The following is a 22846-nucleotide window of genomic DNA, read 5'->3' as shown; positions in this document are numbered from 1 at the left end:
AAACAACCTAAAAATGAAAAAAAAATCACAAATTTTCACCCCCCCCCCAAAAAAAAAAAAAGAAAAATGGTGACGGGGATAAACAAATTGTAATATTGGTTCTAGGAAATGCACGCAATACACCCAGATGTCTTTACATCGCATCGATTGACCAACCCCACACACCCTAGCTCCTTCTCGTGGTGCTTAATCCCGGTGCTTAATGTAAGTACTCAAGAGACACTCCCCCCCCCCCCCCGTTTCTATTCTATCTAAACTTTCTTCTTCACTCAATGCAGGTAGGCATATGACATTTTGATTGAACATTCGATTACACCTCGTGTACTAATTGGAGATGGGCTGTGTGAACTCGACCCCAGTTCAGGAGAGGAACGTTGAGGTTACAGAACAGCTTTCCATAGCGCCCTCTCAGCCTTTCAGCCTGTCGGGAATGACGGAAAGTGCTTCCTGGACGCCTGGGGAGAGGAACCGAGCCAAGATGCCTCCAATGTCAACACTGCCAGATTACAACCAGAAAGCCCCGATCATCAAGGACAATCCTACTCATCTTCCTCCTCACCCAAAGGAAGTTGATGTCTCCAAGTTGGATGTGCCCGCTTTGTCGAAGCTCCTCATTGATAACCGGAAGAACACTGAACAGGGTACAACATCTGTTGCACCTCAGGTACCTTTCATGGCTCCTTCTCCTGAAGGAGACAAGCCCGACGACCCAAACATTTCTAGGAAGTCTAAGCACGCGAAGGTTATCATCACATCCCCTTTCGATTCGTCCGTGAGGTATTCCGTTGAAGATCCTTCTGACGTTGTTTTTGGCGCTGATGCTTTCCCCCGAGGTGAAGAGAATCTTTCTGCCGACGACACCATTTGGTCTGAAAAAAGGGAGTTCATGCCAAGCTATAAATATGTAAAGTCTCTGGATAAGCGTGCTCTTAAGGTATTTTTTTTTTATTTATTGATTTTTGTGACCAAGATGTTGGTTACAACTATTTTGGTTCGTTTAATCAATTAGTCAATCTCGAATACAGTTTAATGCCATGAAGCTATTCACTTTAACCTTAGTAATGATTCACTGTAACGATAGCTTGTATCCCAAATTATGTTTTATGTGAACAGAGTAGCTGACAAGTCTAATCCATGAGCACTGAAGACAAATTTATCAAAAAAAATATATCCTATCCCCTTGCAATGATGCTTAATTTTTTGCAACTGGATCGAAATGTTCACTTACTATGTCCTGGCAGGAAAAAGTAAAAAAAAAATAAGTAAATAAAAAAAAATTAAGGCCTTGAAAATTGAGGGTGCTTCCATAAGCTGTTCTTCCTGTTCTCCCCGTTAAGCAGAATATAATATTTTAAATGAGGTTTACTAGAAGTCATCACTCTGTTGATCTCACGGTAGGCACCTGAAGAACTAAGGAGAGGTAAACCAGAAAAGATCGTCAGTTACCTAACCAAAGGAGCTAAGAATGACTTCCAGAGGTTCAGGGTGTTATTCCGTTGGGTGGCTCACGCTATATCTTACGAGGTCCACATTGGTCCCGACCACGAAGATCATGGTATTTCACCGCTGGATGTTCTTCAATCTGGGAAAGCAGATTCATGTGGCTACTCCAATCTTTTGCAGTACCTGTGCAGGTAAGTTGTTCCGTGGCCATGGCGTTGAGACTTTTAATGGTAAGACTAATTATGACCCACATGTAATTAAATTGTGGAGTCAATCTCGAATGTGCAAAGGCGTATTTCACAGTTTAGTTGGAAAAGGATTGAAGCTCACACCGGCGTATAATCATTATTTTATGTTGAGAGTCGAGTCGGACTTCGAGTCAACCCATTGATGAAAGGAAGTATAGGAATTTGGTTTGAATGGTCGCATTAGTCGTAATCGACTTGAAATGTTGAAGACGATCCCGACAGTTAAAACGGTGTCGATAGATTTATTCAGGGGCCGCAGAGGTGGTGGAAGGGGTACAAAACCATGTACAAAAACTTAAGAATTACCATCTGATGTATCTTGGGGCATAATCAGCCCATCCCCTCACTTTCCTCGGCTTAGCCCTACCCCCCTCCCCCTCCTTCCACTTTTAAGACAATTCCTTGGCTCCTGTCATTGAGTATTGTTTATTGTTACCTAGTCATAATAAGTTTATTTTTCTTCGTGATATAATTTTGATTTAGTAGCAGGGGCAGTGCATATGTAGAAGTGGATTTACGGTCGATTGTTGTTCTCATAATTTAAAGATTGGAATTACATCAGAGTCTGGGCTCGGAATGGGCTTTGAGAAACTGTATGTGGTGGGTTTGGGGCTTGTTGGAGTCGGTTGTGCTGTGTGACTGACTGATGGTACCCTAACCCAAATACGATATTGCCTAAGAGTATGTAAATACAGCAACCTATTACATCAGCCAAAATGAACATAATTTTTCTCCGAGTTAATACAGATAATCCTTATCATACTCTGCCTCGAAAGATGGCATATGCTGGCATGCGCCGTGTTTATTACAAAATATAAATCAAGATGGCCATACCTATCCTTTAGAACCCGTCAGAATAAGCTCAAATATGGGTTTTCAGTATATAAACACGAAGTGTGCCCTTTTTTATTTTCGAAGGTGCATCTTTAAAAAAAAGCGTATTTACTTCTACTCTTTTTTTTAATTGCAAAATCATTTTCCTTCTGCAGTTTGGCAAGTCTCACATGTGAGGTGGTTGTGGGATACACCAAAAACCTTCTGCCTGGCAAGACACCCTTTGCGCATGCCTGGAATAGAATACGTCTTAATGGTCGCTGGTATCTTTCAGATTGTACGGCTGCATCTTACCCCTCAGGTAACAGAAATATGTCGCTATTGTCTCTTTAGCACGGATTGTACGATTATTCTGGTGTGCAATCAGCTAGGGGTATTTCACGAAATATTCTCTGCAGTTACTAATATGTATGTTCACGTTCTCAGAATATACGCTGGGTATAGTTTCATTTCTTGAAAGACAGAATTATGTAGATTTTTTAATGCACAGAATGTCTCGTATTTTTTACCCACCAAATTATTTTTAATCATTATTTCCATCAGATTCTTCATGCTGTCCAGATAAGTTCAGAGAGTATGAGTTTTTAGCTGATCCGCAATACTTCCACTCTCGACATCTACCTGCGCCACTGGACAGATACGGTGAGCCCGTCCCTTACACTTCACTGCAACATTTCAATATCCAACCCACGTTTGGAGCGTTGGCATCTCTCTGTAACTTGAAGGTCCAAAGTCATAACCTTGGAGTGATACGCGCAGATGACCAAAACCATGTCCGCATCACTATGACGAGTTCTGTTCCTATGATAACGTGGACGTCGTTGACGGCGTCAACGGACTTCATCGACCACCGGGATCATGCGGTACAGTGGTGGGATGGCAACGTTTTACATAGCGACCTCAATCTGCCACACAATGGCATCTGGGACTTCAAGGTCTTCGGGCAGTTGGTTTGTGACATTGGTAGGGATCGCGATCCAAATGCAATTTTGCCTCCAACCGTTATAGACACGGGACACTGTCACTTGGTAGCATTCACAATCATCGCCAAAGGAGGAGTGACGAATCCTCCTCTCATTTGCCCTGACTCAGGAATGTGCGGGTCAATGATCACCTGTGCTCAAGTTCGTCCCTTGACGCATGTTTCGCCGTTTTTGGATGCCGAGTACGGCAAGGCTGTTGTAGGGTTTATCACCGATGATTACAGAGTAAAACTAGTGTACAGGTTCTTCAATGTTGACAACTTCCAACGCTTCATTTCCAATCATGTGTATATGGAGAGGGTTGGAGATAGGGTGATGGTACACGTCTTTTGCCCCGCTCCGGGACGGTATGTCCTGCGTATGCTGATCAACACATCTGGCAAGGATTACAGTCGACAAGGGGAGTACCTGATCAAGGATACTGGAGAAAAAGAGACCCTATACACTATGACTTTCTCGCAAACAATGGGATTCAATGTTTGGGGTCCGAATGAGAACTTTGCGGACTACGGTATGAAGGTGACGTCGGGGCACTCATCCTCCACGATCATAGCCACTGAAGGAGAAGTCCAACTGAAGATGAGCTGGCCGACGAGCAAGGACTTAGTTTTGTCTTGCTGTCTGCAGGACGTCAAACAGGAAGATCGCCTTCAAAGCCGCCGTGTCATCATCCACACTACTAGCGATTCATCGAAATCGATATCTGTCACGACATTCCACATCCGGATGAGAGAGACTGGCTACTTCGTCCTGCAGGTGTACGCACGTCCGAAAGAATGTACCCAGAATAAACGTGTTGGCGGATGGCTTCTCGTAGTGCGTACGATGTCTAACAAACCAAGATTCCCTGTGGAAGGTCTCATTTGCGGACCCAATGATATCTTCTACAGACTTGGCATGAGGACCTCCGTGTCCAAGCTGGAAACGAGCGATGGTAAGGGCCACATCGACATCTCCTATGATTCTGACGTCGGACGGACATTCAGATACGATGTAACATCAGCAACGCGTGACGGCTACGACGTCATCACCGTGCAAACCAAGGCTATCAAACAGCATTCCGTCTTCTTAACTTTATTTCACTTCGTTTTCCCAGAGCCTAATGTATATGCCATTCGTATTATGACATTAGGAGAGGCGTATGAATGGAATACGATTGGGTCCTGGATCGTTATCTATGATCCGTCAATCTCATCTACATCGGATAAACAACTTCGATCTTCTTCATTTTCTTGAAACCCTGTTTAGATTTAGTTGCAGTGCACATGAAGAAAGAAACTTGCTGGAAAGGTATTAGTGATCCACAGTGCATTCAGTGTGTGAAACTGTAATTCGCATGGTGTACCACACTTTGAATAACATTTTCACATTGTCCACTTGGAGCAGTCACACTGTGGGAGGTGTTCACTGTATGAAGATATCTTTACATTGTCAAGTTAGAACAATCTGAAGCACATCGTCACAAAGTGCAGTAAGTGAAAAGATTGTGGGACACTGTGTTCTTCGCAGAAGGGGTGTCCATTTTCTTGAATAGATGATGATGGACGCCACAACTGATAAGGTTACGATTAGAGTGCCATGTATTTGGTAACTCAAAAATCATGTATTGCAGGCTATTTCCTGCTGTATTGATTCAGATTTAAAAGATGTATTCCAATATTGACAGCGGAAAACTTACAACAGCTTCAACGCTATTCAAAGAAAGGCCATAGGGTTGTTTGTAATATCGATCGATGCCTATGACCGTTGGTCTCGGGTTGCGATTGATCAGCCTAAATGGCCCAATCCATCTCGGAGACCACATGTCAGTATTCTGAAGATGGTTTTAACTTAAACTATGGCCTAAATCTGTGCAGAAACTATGGGCGCTAAAACTGTCAAAATTTTGTTTACACATTGTGTTTATTTATGTTTTCAGACTCTTCTCCCATGCTTTATTGTTGAGGGAAGGAAGAGATATCATTCACAGAAAGCTATTAGTATTTTTCGTGACACACACGTACATGTTTGTTCCAAAGTTTGGACTTCTGCAATTATGCTTCACATTGGCAACCATATTTAAAACACAACTTTGGATTATATATTAAAGAAGAAGTCGACTGGACTTGAAAGATCTGATGTGGATTAAAAACAAAATTAAACAAGCGTTACACACAAATTTTCATCAAAATATGATGTAAAATAAGAATGTTTTGACATTTCAAAGGTCCGCTTATTCTCACAAAATATATAGTTATGTCGACGACACGGACGATAATGCGAATGAGAGAGCAGATGTTACAGTTTTACTGTTCTTTTGTATATTAAACTGAATTAAATTGACTTAATCAAACTTCATTGATACATAGTCAATATTATGTTTACATAATGTACATGAAAATAGTTACAATAGCAAAAAAAAGGATAATTTTTCAACATAACACACAAGGAATCACATACACCGAAATGATGTCACAGTTTAATATAAAGGGAAATGTTTCATAAGTGAATATTCATGGAATATTTAATTTTTACAGATTTAACAATAAGGACTCTTATGATTTAATCAGGATAGCTTACAATAAAAATGATTTTGATTTGATTCATTGTTTTCTTCTGCATCCATAACATTCGTATAATCCATTTTTCATAACATATTAAACATAATATGTTAACATTTTTGGCATGAATTATAAATAAAGAGTACTAAAAAGATAATTCCAGACAAAAATGATTAACTATATGATATTAAAAATTTGCATGAGAAGGATTGTCATCATAAGCAGATTGCTTGAAAAAATGACAATCACGGGCGCATAGATGGGGGCTTGGGAACACTGGATCCCAAACTTTCCTGTCTTAGAAAAAAACATAAAGACGAAGAAAGAGAAATAGAAAGGGAGAGAGTGAGTGTCATATCATTTTTTTATATACAAACTCACTTGTAAGCATATATTTTTATTTAAAAAGGGGGGAATGTTCGTTCGCTTCGCTCGCTAGCTAATTTTAAGAAAGTCATCCTGCGCCCTCGATATGTGCAGAGAGAGAGAATTCAAACCTTGTTCGACAATCTGACATGGATACAATGAAAATATTCCAGATTTCATATAGTAAAATACATAAGAGTGTGAAACTGCGGATGTTGCGGGTTTCCTTATACGTGTTGCGCATATCGGTTTACTGCATTGTGAAAAACAAGCGAAACTTAAATTTCATAACTTTCTTACTTTACGTCGGATTCTTATGGTCTTTTCGGCATTTTGCTTACTTGAGTTTTCTCTTTTTATCCAAGTTAAATTTGTTTCAAAGTTTCAAGTAACTTTTGCTTCGGAATAATTACCATGGGATCGTGAGGACAGGTAGCCATTCTAATTACGTTTAATCACGTTCAATATGCTCACATTCGGTCATCCATGTATGTATATACGGTACACAGTATAAAAATGTACCAAAGAAATGCAATCATCAATTTTGGTTTACAGGCTGGGATATTGAGCCCGAAATTTGAACATGTCTTATCATTAGGATTTACCCGAGCACATTTTTTTTGGGGGGGGGGTTCTAGTGACATTTGACAGAGAAATGTTGTCGGTGGCACTTTCAATATCTCTCGAATACTTTATTTATTCACTTGTGATTGTGAGCACCCCCACCACCAGAATATTTGATTGATTTATAATTCCATTGATTCTGTTTAAAAATGGAAATGGCCAAATGTATTGCAGCCTTTTTAATGAATATAAGAACCTCTTGAATTTAGTTCATTGTACCACAAACTGACTTGTTTATCTTAATATATCAGCGTATTTATGATGTTCATGGCATTGTTATTTGAAGGTGATACTAATTAAATACAGGTTACGATGATGATCATAACCGTGATGACAAAAGATTGGTATGATAATGAAAGGTTTACTGTATGTTAACTATTACTTCGATGATGATGATGATGACGACTACGACTATTATGATGAAAAAGATGATGATGAGGAATATCGTGCAGATTATATGATGATGGTGACGACGAGACGACGATGATGATGATGGTGATGATGATGATGTTAATGGTGATGATGATGGTGATGATGATGATGATGGTGGTGGTGGTGGTGGTGATGATTTACAGAGATGATGACGATGAAGACAATCATGATGATAAGAAAAAGCTACTGCTACTGACGGTAGTGGCAACCTAGTTTTCTTTTGTTTCCTCTTGTTTTGTTTTTATTGCAATAAAGATGATTAAGTAATGTTTAAAAAAAAATTGATTTTTTTTTATGATTCCATAAAGATGAAGAGAATTTTGATACTGATCATCATTAAAAAAATGGATAGAGGTAGAAATGAAATGAATATGAAATTAGAAAGCTGAAAAGTGGAGCATTCATTTCTGAACCGAGTGTCGAAAAGTTGAGAGGCTAGAGTAGATGGAGAGATGAAAGACGACTCGCTTGAGTCGGCGAGTGGAGTTGTAGACAGGAGAGAAGATTTGGCGTTTCGACAGGTTGACTGTCGCTCATCAGGAGGGAAGACTGACTGACAACCTTCCACTTCTCCGCCTCTCCATTTCACTTCTACCTCTATCCTATTCTTAGTCCTTCTAGCACTCACCATATGGTGCACCGTAAACCTCTCCTACGATTATCCAGTGGGGATCCATGCAGCTTTCGCCAGCTTTCTCATTCTCTCCGATCGGCCGCTAAATGCTATTTTTTGTCGTTTCTTTTTTTTAAGTGAATAGTCATAACATAGCATGATGAATGTTGTTTTATGATTCGACATATATTATCTTGAATTGTATATTTTTATCTGCACGGCCCTACGGAAGAACATTCTGCCGGCTGAGGTAGGCATCGTGCTCAAATTAATGAAATAACAAAAGACTGAAGTTGTAAGTACATCTTAACTTTATTCTTAAAAACAAGATAAAGCCTATGAATAAGCGAGCGCGAAGCGCAAGCTCAAATTTTTGGAATATGTTTTGACATGTTATCTTTAATTGTACTTTTTATCTGCACGGCCCTGCGGAAGAACAGTCTGCTAGCTGAGGTAGGCATCGTGCTTAAATAAATGAAATAACGAAAGACTGAAGTTTTAAATACATCTGAACTTTATTCTAAAACACAAGATAAAGCATATGAATAACCAAGCGCGAAGCGTAAGCTCAAATTTAGGGAATATTTAATGGATTCAAATCTGAAAATTGCACGTTCTAAGAAAATTTATAGTCATAATTAATATGCGCATATAACTTAACGATCAATGCGAGCGCGAAGCGCGAGCTGAAAGTTTTTATATATTGACCTGGAAAGGGACCTGTTTATGATCGTTTGCAATGACTCATGAAAATTATACATATCTCGCCAGTCGAATAATATGCGCGCCAAGCGCGATCTGAAACTTATAGACACTCCGACCTGAAACGTACTTTGATGATTGTGGAATATGAACATATCAATAAAATAAAATAAATAAATAAAACTTAACGTTCTACGTACTTTTTGTAACCATAACACTGTGAAAAAAAAGAGTAAATTTACGTTGTCATTTTTTTGTTGGGTAATATATACGTTGGTTATTGTTTTGTTGGGCATTATGTGCCCAATACTTAGGCAAATTTTTACTCTGCCGCTGCCAAAATACAGATGTCCAATTGTTGGGCTAGTAATTGCCCTGCTGAGTGGTAAATGTTGCGAAACTTTACGATCACGAGTTGCGCTTGCAGCATGCTACACACGGTCGATAAGATATGGAGGAGCTTCTAGATGACTGGGGGCTGGGGAGCCTCGCTGAATCTTTCATAGATGAGTTGCTTAAACGTTTTTTTAATTTTTTTATTTTGGACTTTACGTTAAGCATAATTTGTAAGGAATTTGTCAGAATAGGCCTACATACATGACATATATCTGACGCTGTTTTGTTTTTGCTTCACTCACTTGAGATAATGCACTTGCACTTGTATGCAGCGTTATTGTGCATGCAAAGCACTTTCGGATAAGGTCTCCGGATCGACACGGACCAGGTACACGAAGTGAGTGTAGGCCTTGCCCAGATGTTGGGTTAATAACTTTATTAAAAAGTTGGGCAAATCAATGTCCCCCAAAATGTAGTTCAAAATATTACCCAACAGTTGGGCACATTAATGCCCCAACAACGTTGGGTAAAATATTGCCCAGTAGTTGGTAGGGTTGACTATCGGCCCAACGTTGGGCAAAATATTGGGTAAAATATTGCCCAATTTTTTCACAGTGACACAGGACGGGTACGTAACCAAACAATATTATTAATGCGAGCCCGAAGTGCGAGCTGATTTTTTTTGTTATATTCCGGGAAACTAAAATTTACAGCACAATTTTAAATAAAGAATGGAGTAAACGAGCGCAAGCTGAATTGTTTTCTAGCGATTCAGACCCAAAACGGGACACTGTAAGCACATTTTATTATCTTAAATAGGATATAAACAATCGATGCCAGCGCAAAGCGCGAGCTGATATATCTATTTCATAAACAATTATTAAGAGCACAAAACGAAGACTGAATTTTATATTTTAAAAGTTATCTACGCATCTGTACCTCTGAGTGTTCCAGTAAATTATTATCAGTCTTTTCAAGCTTGATTTCACTTCTGATTTTGTAAGTTCCTGGTAAGTGTATGAGAATAATTACCCGAAAACCACAACTCGAAGTATTATAGAAATAAAAAGGACGGAAAATGACGTAAGCTTTATAATTGACTTTCTTGACCCATACTGCTCGAGAACTATCTTTCGACTTTGGCTATTGTTGAGAGTGAATTTGACTATCCAACCGTCGCCAAAGTATTGATGCTCGGGCCAATTGAGTCTTATCCGCTTTAAAGAAAAGGCGCAGAGGATTATCGAGAAATAAAGGTAAATGTATTGAGTTTTCCGTGAAGTGAGCCCTTAACTCCAACAGTATTGCCTTCTATAAGACAACCCAACCCAATTGAATTTTATTGTTGTTGTTGACGTTGTTGTTATTGTTGTTTTGGCTTTTTACGGGGCGTATATATCATTCAGCAGTGAATAATTGCTTTAAAGAAGATCCAGATGTAGAAGAAAATAGTTAAGCAGTCTCCTAGAAACCCGGATATTGAAATCTTTTACAGTAAGTCACGGGTAAGAACTTTTACCACTTTTATTCGGACAATGATATAGCTAGTAGTGAAATTGATTACTGTCTTGTAAACCGCTTGTTGTTGTTGTTTTGAAGAGGTCGCTTTACTCAGGTTGCACTGCAAATGTACTGAGAAATAGAACCACAGACTTCGGATAACGCTGTATTACAAGGAAATAGAAACGAGTTCATGGATTGGCTGTATAAATGCTTGGCTAAACGCCGGGGCGAAAGATAATTGTGACTGGACTGGGGATCGAATGAACGGTATTCATATATAATTGGGAATTTATGAAAGGGATTTCCTCCAGCCCATTTCTCCGTGAGTGAATTATCGATCTCGATGCATTTACTAAACTGATGAAGCTAAGTATATATGACGCAGGGTGGTGTCCGATCGTTGGGGATCATGTATGACGTCATCAGAAGTCATTTAGTCAATGCTAAAATACGTAAATTAATATGTTGTGGATGTATCAACGGTGCAAATGAATTGCGGTCTCTTTAAAGCGCAAGGATTATTGCTGAAATGTACGACATTTTATTAGAAACTGAATCGAGTTCAATCGTCTCCTCTGCATGTTCGCGCGACAGAAACTGGGAAGCACTTGGCACGGACTGCATGATGTTGTCGATCGTTCACCCGTCTTATTCTTCATCATGTTCATTGTGATATATAGGCAAATAGACCTCGGATAGAGCTATAGACCGTTGTTATTGAAGTCATCTATCCCGAAATGAAGTCGTTGAGAAATAAAAACTCTCTATGCTGAACCAGCTTTAAAGAAAATTCAGATAGCTTAGAAGAAATGAAGCAGTCGCCCAGGAACCCTGATATCAAAATCTATTACATGTAAGTCATGGGTAAGAACATTGACCACTATGGTCGTGAATTTGATTACATGTTGATAAACCGATTACAGCCCTAGACAATTCTTATTTTTCTATATTGATTTATACTTATGTTTTTCTGTTTTTTCTTTCTAATTCCTACATGATATTTTTCTCTCTCTCTTTCGACTCCTTGCGCCTCCCCTCCTTTCAATTCATTGCTCTCAAATTCGTCATACTAATATCCTTGCTCGACAGGTTTTTTTTTCCATATCTGAAATGAATGGGATTTTGAATTAGAAAAAAAAAATATATAATTGTCTTGGATCATATATTATGTCTTGAATGGCTGAGCAAAGTTTTACAAAAATAATTGCCAATCCATTAAAATCAAACGAATTGCCATGGTGGTTCAAAGCTTGATAACTTCCTCCCCACTTTGGTGCGATTTTATTCCATTTAAGCTTTTAACCAGACTTCGACAAGGCTGTTTATCCCATTCTCTTGAAATTATTAATAGATGTCATTGGTCAAGAACTTCCCCTATAAGAATACCAGGCCTAGTTTAAAAAACAAATCATCATGCTATGGTCACCATTATATTGAAACGTTGTCCACATTCGAAAGAGGAAGTAAAACCTTAAAAATAACGTCGAGAATAATTTCGTACCAAGCATACGGAGGCCTTTGATAATGACTCAAACGGAGTGGAAAACATCGTCCTATTGAAAATGAAGACCTTGGCATAGCGGGGATCTCCATAATTGTTTAAAAGATCTCGAAATACAATCATAAATGTTTGTCTCCATTGATCACATAATAGAAGTATATTTCAGAAGGGGTACTACAAAATGTGCTATTTTTATACGTCACTATTGTGGCAAATAAACTGGTGGGATATGCAAGCTTTATTTTTGAATAATTACTTGCGATTTCGAAATCAGTTGATAAATGAATTGCATTGCTGGGCGAAGAATGATTGACTATATACCTCTTCAATCGGAAAAGGGTCTAGTGTAATAGTAATTCGCCTATTTTTTTCTTCTCTCTCAAAAAAAAAACGTTTGGTAAATATCGTCCAATATAGGCCTATTCAATAAAAATAATGTCCACGTTTTGGGGGTAGAATGTAACGTAAAAGCATGTTTGATTATAAAGCCCTCTTTTTTACACACAAAAATGATTGCCTAAAATTTCATAACCAGTGGTTGATTTTTTTTTATTCAATAGAGCTGCATGTTCCCTCTTTAACCAATATTTGTTAACATTTTACATGGTTAGAGTGTGTAAAGCCGTAGACATCGAATACTCTTTAAAATGTTTGATATTTAATTTCTTATTCCTGTGATTGTTTTGAACAGGTCAATATTCAGATGATCTACAGTACATATAACTTGCGAGAAGGGACTGGTTTTACTCATAGCGTTCTTGAATAACCTCACTTCGTGAACTTTAAACTACAGATGCTTCGTATTTCGACAGCTACGATTTCAACTACGAACATGATGTCGACATCAAATCTAGTGGAGAATGAGACACTTGCAACGATTACGGCTATGGTTGTTTCCAATCCTGCAGACCATGGCGTAGTTCTCAGTTGTTCCTGGGCGGAAAATGGACCAAACAGAACCCGGGTCGAAGAAACACTCAGTCCATGGTTCGACGTGCATGTCTACATGTTTGCATCAAGCTACGTGATCATGCTTTTCTATGCAATTTACGCCATCATTCAAGTCTTCAGGCGACATCGTACTCGCAAGCGTCTCTCAGTAGCATTGCATGCTATGATTGCAATGACATCGTTGACGAGATCGTGTTCGATGTTGACTGACCCTTATAGCTTACGAGGGATCATACCGTGTCCTTTGAACGTCATCATCTGGTCGTTGGGTTGGCCGGGAGTCGTGTCTTCGTACAGCATCTTTTTCCTCGTTGCGCTTGAAACGACGAATTTGGCGCCAGCATCGCGACGATTTCAACGATTCTTAGTTCTCTTCGTCATCATTACTGTCAGCATCGGGTACGTTCTATTTGCGGATCTCCTCGTCTCTTTCATACCGAGCTCAAGCGTCGCCTTTATCATCTGCGAGTTCATTTTCATTGTCTGGGGTCTTGTCCTCACCTTCGGGTTTGTCTACGTCTGGTGGAAAATACGGAAGAACCTCTCGGCATCGTGTCCGAGGAACACCCGTGAACGACGGCGATCATCACTCAATGGTTCATTGGTCGCCGTTGCTAAAAACGAAGCTCGTCGACTTACTTGTCTCGTCACTATTCTCATCACCAGTGCGGTGATTTGTCTCATTTTAACACTGTCCCACGTTGGACTACTCATCGGAACATTTTATAGAAGTTTCTTGGATTTTGAAGCGAACCCATTTCAATGGATTTTATTTCAAACGGGTCAGAGGATACTCGAGATTGTTTTGTGTGTTCTTATAGCAATAGCCATGTTAAATTCATCACACAATCATCAACCAAAGAAGAGTGATCTTAACACGAACAGAGACACAATTTTTAGAACATCCGTTCCACATGGATTAGATAACAGGGCGATTGATTGTTGATAACCAAATAAGATTCAGCGATGACGAAAGAGAATATTGTTTTTTCGCCAAACTTTTATTGGATGCTATGCATAGTGTAGCTTCTGTAGGTGCTCGGTATCATGAAACATTTACCAGGGCCCCGTTGCATAAAACTTTTGCCAGACTTATTTTTGCCATAGAAAATGTCTGGCGAAAACCATATTTTTTGCCAGAGTTTCGAAATCAGTCAAAGTTTCATGGCAAAAAAAATCCGGCAAAGTTTTATACAATGGAAAACTCCGGCAAAGAGTTTTTTTTGCCGTAGTTTCCTGATTTTTTGCAGTAAAAAAACTCCGGCAAAAGTTTTATGCAACGGGCCCCAGGTGCTGCGATTTTATTATATGAATAGGGAATGTTGGGGCACTAGGTCAACCCCTAAAGCACTTCCAAATGCCAAAGACAAATAGTTGCACTGAGTTGCGGGGTTCTAAAAAAGTTCCTCTTTGCTATCACAAACTCTTGCTCTATAATTATTGGCTTATATTGGTTTCATTATTTTGGTCATTTGAATTATGAGAACAAAACTTTACGATTCAAGGGGCGATACCCCAGGAAAACATATTCGAGGGGCATATCCCAGTTCCTAAGGAATGCAGACTATCTAGCCCATATAAAGTTATAATGTTGATGAAATCCTAGCTTATGCTGAATTATGTCAGGCCATGTCCATTGCCTCGATTACAATATATCTAAATCCAATATTATGATTAATGAGCATACTAAAGTACAAAATCTGAAAAATACTTAATAAATAACATATTGAATTGGAAGGATCTTTGTATCAAAATCTTATTGGCATGATAGAAAGGAACTTTAGTGAATTATCAAAAATAGTTTAAGAAATGCATGTTAAACACAGATATTATTTTGCAGTCTTACATTCGATGTTTGTTCGATAAACATGTTAAAGGAATGTTTTAAATCTAACTTTCGATTAAATAAAAAAAAATCAGAAATATGCATTTTTCCGACATTTGTTGGTAGTATACTTTTCCCATTACTAAACGGTGATTATTTCTGTTGATACATTGACGGTAATTCAATTGATGGTCGTGCTGATGCAGTGCTGATGATAATGATTCTTTAGTAGGCCTAAATGATGGTGATGACGATGGTGGTGGTGGTGGTGGTGGTATGATGATGATGTCAAGGCAACCGTACACCTTACGATTGATCTGCGACCTGATTGTGGAATCAAACAGAATTTGATGCAAATAATGAAACAGATATCATCCTAATAAGAATAAAAGCGAATTTAATATCTAGTGGTAATGACGTCATAGCAATCGTACGATTGGCTACGATTTCATACCAATTTGGCCTTTATTCTAAAATAAAGGCTTTCAATCCCCAAAATTGTTATATAAGGATTTTTTTCAGTTAATTTGAACCTCAAATAAAAAGATAGTTAAAAAGAAATAAAAAGATACTTTTCATTTACATTTTCAGAAAATGAGTAAAATGCGATTTGTTCCAAAATCGGATCGTGGATCAGGCGTAAGGTGAGCAGTGGCTTTTTATAAAGATAGCACATAGTCATGATAGTGGGATGATGTGATTGTTGATGACGGTGATTATGGGCGATTACGGTGGTTCCAAAGATATCGGCCCATATTCTGAAGTCGGGTTTAACTTAAACTCAGGTTTAAAGTTGTGGTTTAAGTATGGGAAGCCAAAAGTATCAATTTTTTAAATTAAGTTGTATGTTTCCTATGTTTAACGTGCTCTTTCCTGATTCATCGATGGTGAAGACAATAATCTGTTTATACTTCCTAGACAGTTATGAATGATTTGAGAGTCAAGTGAGCTGAAGCATGATCTCTCTACTATTAGTGATTTATGTAACAATTAGCTCTCCATACTTAAACCACAACTTTTAACTTGAGTTTAAGTTGAACCCGACTTCAGAATATGGGCCATTGAGTGTGATGGTGATATGAAAGTAATGATGTGGGGGTGTCATGGTCAAGTGGTCATGACTCGTGTTTCAATCTGAGATGAGGGATGTGGGCTCGATTCCAGCAACTTCAGCAAGGCCCCTTTTCCTTAAGCAAGAAATTTACCAACATTGTGCTGCACTCATTCTATGAGAGTTAAATGATACCCTGTAGGAAGAAATTCCTTGAAAGTGTCAGCGCCTACATGACAGCGCCGTTAAAGCCGAGGAAATAATAGCAGCGCTTTGTATCCTGTGGCAAAAAACGCTTGATAAATCCAGCTAGTGTTTTTATTATCGCGGTTATGCTGCTGTTGACGATGGTGGTGACGACGATGATGGTGACGACGATGATGGTGATGATAGTGACGGTGGTTATAAATAATAATGACAAGCATTGGTGATGAGATACTGTTGCTGCTGATTGAGATACTGATACTGGAGATTATGAATATGTGATCAGGGGTCCGTTGCAGAAAGAGTTGCGTTTAAACGCAAGTCAAAAATCAATCGCAAGTCCCAAATGCGCGCTGTTGATTGGTTGAAAATCAAGTTGCGCATGATCTTTAGAGTTACGTTTGATTGCAACTCTTTCTGCAACGGACCCCAGTTGAAGAAAAAGAGTGTCGTGGAAATCGGAGAAAGGGTTGGATAGGGAAGAATTAGAGAGCAAGCCGGGAAAAAAGGGGGGCTCTGGGGAGATAAAGAGAGAGGAGAGTGAGGGGGAGATTAATTATATTGTTGTGCAGAAACCGGGACAATTAAGACAGTGTAAATCAACTTTGATTTTAGGTAGAATGAACAGCTAGCAAAGGGACGATTCAAATGGTATGGCTGGACCAGTATTTACAGGAAAATATTATGTAAGGTTATATCTATATACAATGTTTCCCACAAAAAAAATTATAATCACAAATACGATAGACAAAATGACATCACCGTAAAGCATAGCGTCTCCTCTTTCATCTGATAATACTAATTCCTCTTTCATAAGTTCATTTATTACAGTCCATTTGTATGTAAATTTGCTTTCCACCAGCATTACAAACACATAAAACACAATATACATAGTATACAAGCTGTGAGTAGGGGAAGGCGGGGTAAGTTGAGCATAGGGGCAAGTTGAGCCACCAGCCCCAGGCCAATAATGAATGAGTCAGACATTGTGGTGGTGTCATGTATTGATGACCCATAGCATAACCCCAAACCCCACCACATTGTTTCCAACTTTGAAACAAAAAGTAGTTTTTTAGAGGGAAAAATATCAATTTCAGCCAAAAAAGTAAAAAAGAGTGTGAAATAGATAAGTGCTTTATAAACACACACGTCTTTAAATATAATAAAGACATGATAACAACATTATTAGTCCAGGTATGGATCTTCATTCTTGTCATAGTCTTTTATATGATGGATGTATAATAAATGTGTGGATACAAAATTATCGCACTAAGTTCGGACTGGGGTAAGTTGAGCCAAACAGCATGGGGCAAGTTGAGCCATGGTAATTCCTATGGTAATGTATCTTAAAAAACAAACAAACCATATAAATCGATTGAAATGCAGGCTGAAAGGAGCAAATTTACATGACTGCTCTTTTCCTTTTACAGGATGTTAGTATTTATAGAGAATTAGCAAGTGAAAAGACTTTGAACAAAAAATTGACATGCTGGTTCTCCCCCATACATTTTGTACATAGTTTTTGTGGCTCAACTTACCCCAGAAGGTGGCTCAAACTTACCCCATATATGGGGCAAGTTGAGCCATTTGACATCGTTTTTTTCAAAGGTCACGATGACTTTCAGTGTGGGGATAGAAAGTTATACATAGGTGGAAAATATTTCAGAAGAATTAAATTTCAAGGCAAGGTACTTATTTCGACAAAATTATTAATCATATCAATTCTAACATGCAAAAAGCAAAAACTGTCACAACTTACCCCGCCTTCCCCTACATATACATAAGGACAGACAGCAAATGCAAAAAAGGCAACAAAAATATGATTCCACATTCGAGGTCGTGACATGTTGAGAGCGGATTCTCATTTTAACTGTGATCATTATTTGTTCTGATATAACAGGAATGTTTTATGTAATTTTCCTTGTACTATTCATTGTTATTATTATTATTATTATTTATTTATTTTTTTTATATTATTGTTATCCATTAGATGTAACGTACTTTGGTATAGTTGAAGCTATTTTAAGAAGATTATCTCCGAACAAGTTGATTAAACAGGTGAATAGAGTTTGGCAGAAGCGTGATCTATTAGTGCGTGGAACGTTAATACGGATACCAGATCGATTGAACGAGTATTGGGCATTGAGAGGATGACTTTGATCTTTCATGATTTTGTTTATTTTAGATAGTACTCTCTGTTCGAACAGACAATCCATGTTAGACAAATCAAGCCCAATCACTCTCTGTGCCACTCGTCTCACCCGATCTAGTCGAGACCTGTCTTTCATGGTACCGTTTCCATAGTAACAAATCAGATTGTACGTTAATATGCTCTGTATGAGGGCCTGATAAAATAAGACAAGAATAGTTTTGTCAATGTGGACATTCTTCATCATTCTCAGAAAATAGATTCGTTGGTTTCCCTTTTTGCATAGAGTTTGAGTATTCTTTGTCCAGTCTAGAGTTTCGGTCACTATACTTCCCAAGTATTTATACTGTTTCACCTGTTCAATCTCCTTGTTGTGGAGAACTAAGGCGTCGTGTTTCCGAGCCTTCTTTCTGAAATCAAACACAATTTCCTTGGTTTTTGATACATTTAAGTGAAGGTGGTTAGAATCACACCACTCTGTGAAATTTTTCACACTTGCGACATAGTCATTTACATTTCTATCAGTGAGATATCCTGAGATAACCATATCATCTGCGTATTTTATTATGGTACAATTTTGATTAGTGCTGACACATTTACTAGTAAACAGGGAGAAAAGGGCTGGGGATAGAACACATCCCTGTGGGGCACCTGTACTGATTACCCTGGTACCAGATTCGATTTGCCCTATTTTAACTATCTGAGGTCTATCTAGTAAGAAGTTATGAACCCATCTAACAAGTTGAGGAGTAGCATTCATTTCTATAAGCTTGGTAGCAAGTAAATGTGGCTTCAGCGTATTAAAAGCGCTGGAGAAATCTACAAACAGTGCCCTTACGAAATTACCAGTGACATCTAAGTGTTTGTAAGTCCCATGAAGAAAACACAGTTTTCTTCATTTTTTCTTCCGCATGAGTAAGTAAAGCAATTTAAAAATAAAGGATTCCAAAGACGGGGGTAATTGAATTTCAAGAAGAAGTCTGCTGTGTAATACGTCAAGTGCAGAAAATTGTATGGAAATGACAGATTTCACTATCTTTGAAATAATGCTTGTATTTCGACAGTTGATCATTAAACAAATGAGTTTCATGGATAGTATCGGATTCCCGACCAACGAGGTTAAAAGACTTTATGACAATACGTGTTATATAACTAACAACTCACAACTAGCCTATGAAACGCCATCTGCAGCCAATCACTTTTCTAAACAAAAATAACTTTCGTTATTTCGTGACCGCTTTCACAAATTGAGGTAAACTCATGATCACGAGATTCTCTTTTTTGACATTAATACACCACCCTCCAAGTGACTTTTTGGTACCCTTCTACAAATTCACTCGCTCATACGTAAATAATGAATCTTCAGAATAAAAGTGAAATAATAGGTCATTTATCCACTGTATCCGTGAAAGGTTATGATAAATCATCCATAATTCACGGTCTCTTTTGTGGCGAGACACAACTATCTTCAAGATTTAAGCAATCAAATCAACTTTCTTATCTTCAAAAAAAAAAACTCTATCTTCCCTCAATCTGTCTCTCTCTATCCCTTTCTTTCTCTCCCTCTCTCTCTTTTACCTCTTTCTCATTAATCTAATACACATTCACTCTCACTTTCTTTTCTTCATATTCACTTTGGTCCTCTTTCGGGAATGCATTTTAGATTATTCAATTTGGCCAATGATTTGAACATATAATAAAAATTTTAAAAACGCTGAAAATTTGATATAAATCGGGTAAGGGATAACAAAGTTACAGCATTTTATAGGTATGTATTATTCTGGTGAAACATTTCTAGGCATGAATATCGAATGAGGAAACTGATGTCATATCCCCACTTGTTCTTTTGAATTTTATTATATGAAATTAGGTTTATTCATTTTTTTCCTCAAAATAGAAATAATTTGATTGACTGATTTTGTGCATTATATTATTCATTGCCGCAACTTATTTCATCACAAGGCAGGCATATCATGCACATGTGAAAAAAATAAACAATTATGATTTCATGTAATAACATAAGAAAAGGGAAAGTGGGGGTGTGACGTCATCAGCCACGTAATGGATATTCATACATTACGACGTGCATATAACTGTTGTTTACAATATATTGTGCAACTGTAAAATTCAATAACTTCGATATTTGTTACCCGATTTTGATGAAATTTTCAGCAATTTGCTCTGTGAATTTTACTCTATCTATTTAGCTATTAATATTTTCAGCCGTAACACCCCTTTAGGTAGAGCAAAGCAACGTCAACACTCTTGCGGCCTTTTGCAAAAAGGGTTGTATTTGTAATACACAAGTCCATATTACAGAAATTCAAAATTTGCACTTCTCAGTGATAGAAAGTCAAATTGCTTTCTTCTTTTTTGGTAATCAACTCTTTCTGCAACAGACCAAAATTAATAAATTGCAATTCATTTCACTTCAATGGCTGTCTGTAATCCAATGCTATATTTTGCAGACTGAAAGTTCAAATATTTACATATTTTACAATTTATACAGCAAAAAGAAAATAATACAGATAAAATATATAACTAACATGGGAGGTTAAACTATATCTCCCCCTTTTTTATTTGACCTATCTACGCAATTGCATTTCTACAAATTGGGCATACACTAGATCTTCACAGAAAAAAAGTGCTGATACCAATCACAATATTTTGTGAATTCATTCTTGTTCAATAACTGCTCAACATAGCAAGAGTGACTGACCATAATACTGTTATATTGTTACTGATTTTAAGCAAATCTGTCTTAAACATAGATGTCCTCATTGAATTGGCATGATACACAGTGCAAAAAGCAGAATCAACAATAATCACATGCATGGTGAGCGCACATATTGCATTATTCACCTCACCAAAATAACATTAGATGTCACGTACCAGTAATAAATCTAATGTTGTTTGAGCCACTGGTAAAATCATGAGTTTGTCCAAGACACATTGTTTTTTCTGAGGCTAAACTCATCAGAAAGGAATGATATTCATGCTACCTAAACATTTATGTTTTCAACTGCACTGCAAAAACTCCGCTGTTGATTTAACACCAGCCCGGAATCTACATATGTCCACACCAGAGAAGTATTGAAACACCAGTTTGGAATCCAACCAATGCTGTTTTAATACTAATTGGTGTTGTATAAACACCTATCTGGTGTTAGGCCAAAATGAAAATGGTGTTGTTTAACACTTCTCTGGTGTGGACATATATAGATTCCAGGCTGGTGTTAAATCAACACCAGAGTTTTTGCAGTGTGGAGTGTTTCGTTATTACATTATTGGAAGATACGTTTTCTATTTTCCTGTGAGACACAAAAACATGTCTTGCATGGTAAAACCTGTGAATTATTATTATAGCTATATATGTTGCAAAAAGATTATAATAATCCACTTTGGAATAGTACTTATCACATCAGAAACGTCTCTAAGCAGTTTACCAGTTTACAGAACTAATATTACCGCGGTAATTGCATTATGTATGCACAATCTCCACTCCCTGGGGAGCAATGAACAATAATTATGCTTCTAACTGCTAAGCCAACAACACTGCAAAAACTCCGGTGTTGATTTAACACTAGCCCGGAATCTATACATGTCCACACCAGAAAAGTTACACAACACCAGTTTCGTTTTGGTCCAACACCTCAAGGTGTTTATACAACACCAATTAGTATTAAAACAGCATCGGTTTGATTCCAAACTGGTATTGTTTCAACACTTCTCTGGTGTGGACATATATAGACTCTGGGCTGGTGTTAAATCAACACCGGGTTTTTGTAGCGAACAATGGCAATAGCATCCTACCATGTAACCACTTAACACCTGGGGAAAATGGCAAAGTGATAATTTACGCCTTGCCAGAGGATGCTTGCGCCACAGTGGGATTCAAACACACAATCCTCTGATCATTACAAGGTGATAGAGTCAAAACTTCTACACACAAGTAAAACAAATCAAATGTAACTCCTTTTGATTGGTTCAAAATTAAATTGTGCTTGATTTTTGGACATGTCTTACTACTTATTCTGCATGAGCTCCTACAAGCATTTCAAACCATTGATATCTATTTAAATACACAACTAAATACCGCAATGCACTTAAATGGGGAATCCAACTCAAATAAAAACTTGTTTTTAGGGGAAAAGAAAAACCAGACAAGTTGATAGGTAGAAGTTCGAACAATATCAGACAAACAAAAATGAATTTTTAAAAGCTGTAGATATTGGTAATCACTATATCAATGGAGACTTCAAATTGGCTGCATATGTGATGTCATAGTGATGTAAGGCAAGAACTAGTCTTCCATGTACTCCAATACACGAAATGGCTAAAATGTCATTTTTTCCAAATTTTATTTAAAATTATATTTTTCTTTCATGAGTACATAAAACAATATACTACCTGGGTTATATTTAGATTACTGTCCCAGGGGAATGGGTACATGGGAGAAAACCACAACCCCCCCCCCCCCGATACTTAAGTACATGGCCTATGGGAAAGTTGTCCTTGCCCCTTGCCATAATTTACCAACC

At 37.9% G+C, this 22846-nt stretch overlaps 2 protein-coding genes across 3 annotated transcripts; both read left to right on the top strand.

Annotated features, from left to right (window-relative positions):
* The first annotated feature begins 334 nt into the window (after positions 1 to 334).
* On the top strand, positions 335 to 4744 carry LOC121406864. Its single transcript, XM_041597735.1, has 4 exons — positions 335 to 934; positions 1399 to 1634; positions 2681 to 2826; positions 3069 to 4744. The coding sequence occupies exons 1-4, from the start codon at positions 335 to 337 to the stop codon at positions 4742 to 4744; spliced, it is 2658 nt and encodes an 885-aa protein (XP_041453669.1).
* Positions 4745 to 10660: 5916 nt separating this feature from the next.
* LOC121408394 lies at positions 10661 to 14638 on the top strand. 2 transcript variants are annotated; one of them, XM_041599860.1, is made up of 2 exons: positions 10661 to 11488; positions 12817 to 14638. In XM_041599860.1, exon 2 carries the CDS (start codon positions 12919 to 12921, stop codon positions 14020 to 14022), a length of 1104 nt encoding a protein of 367 aa, XP_041455794.1. In that variant the 5' UTR covers positions 10661 to 11488; positions 12817 to 12918; the 3' UTR covers positions 14023 to 14638. The 2 variants fall into 2 exon arrangements, with proteins under 2 accessions (XP_041455794.1, XP_041455793.1); XM_041599859.1 differs by having other exon boundaries at positions 10663 to 11477.
* Positions 14639 to 22846: the final 8208 nt, after the last annotated feature.

The sequence above is a fragment of the Lytechinus variegatus genome, chromosome 2 (genome assembly GCF_018143015.1).
Source record: "Lytechinus variegatus isolate NC3 chromosome 2, Lvar_3.0, whole genome shotgun sequence".
Taxonomy (NCBI): Eukaryota; Metazoa; Echinodermata; class Echinoidea; order Temnopleuroida; family Toxopneustidae; genus Lytechinus; species Lytechinus variegatus.
The sequence above is the reverse complement of the archived record's forward strand: the minus strand, read 5'-3'. Positions and strand labels throughout refer to the sequence as shown.

Coding starts and splice junctions, on each gene's coding strand:
- LOC121408394 (XM_041599860.1), top strand. CDS start 12,919: ATGCTTCGTATTTCGACAGCTACGATTTCAACTACGAACATGATGTCG.
- LOC121406864 (XM_041597735.1), top strand. CDS start 335: ATGGGCTGTGTGAACTCGACCCCAGTTCAGGAGAGGAACGTTGAGGTT. Junction 935..1,398: donor TGGATAAGCGTGCTCTTAAG/GTATTTTTTTTT, acceptor ATCTCACGGTAG/GCACCTGAAGAACTAAGGAG. Junction 1,635..2,680: donor CTTTTGCAGTACCTGTGCAG/GTAAGTTGTTCC, acceptor TTCCTTCTGCAG/TTTGGCAAGTCTCACATGTG.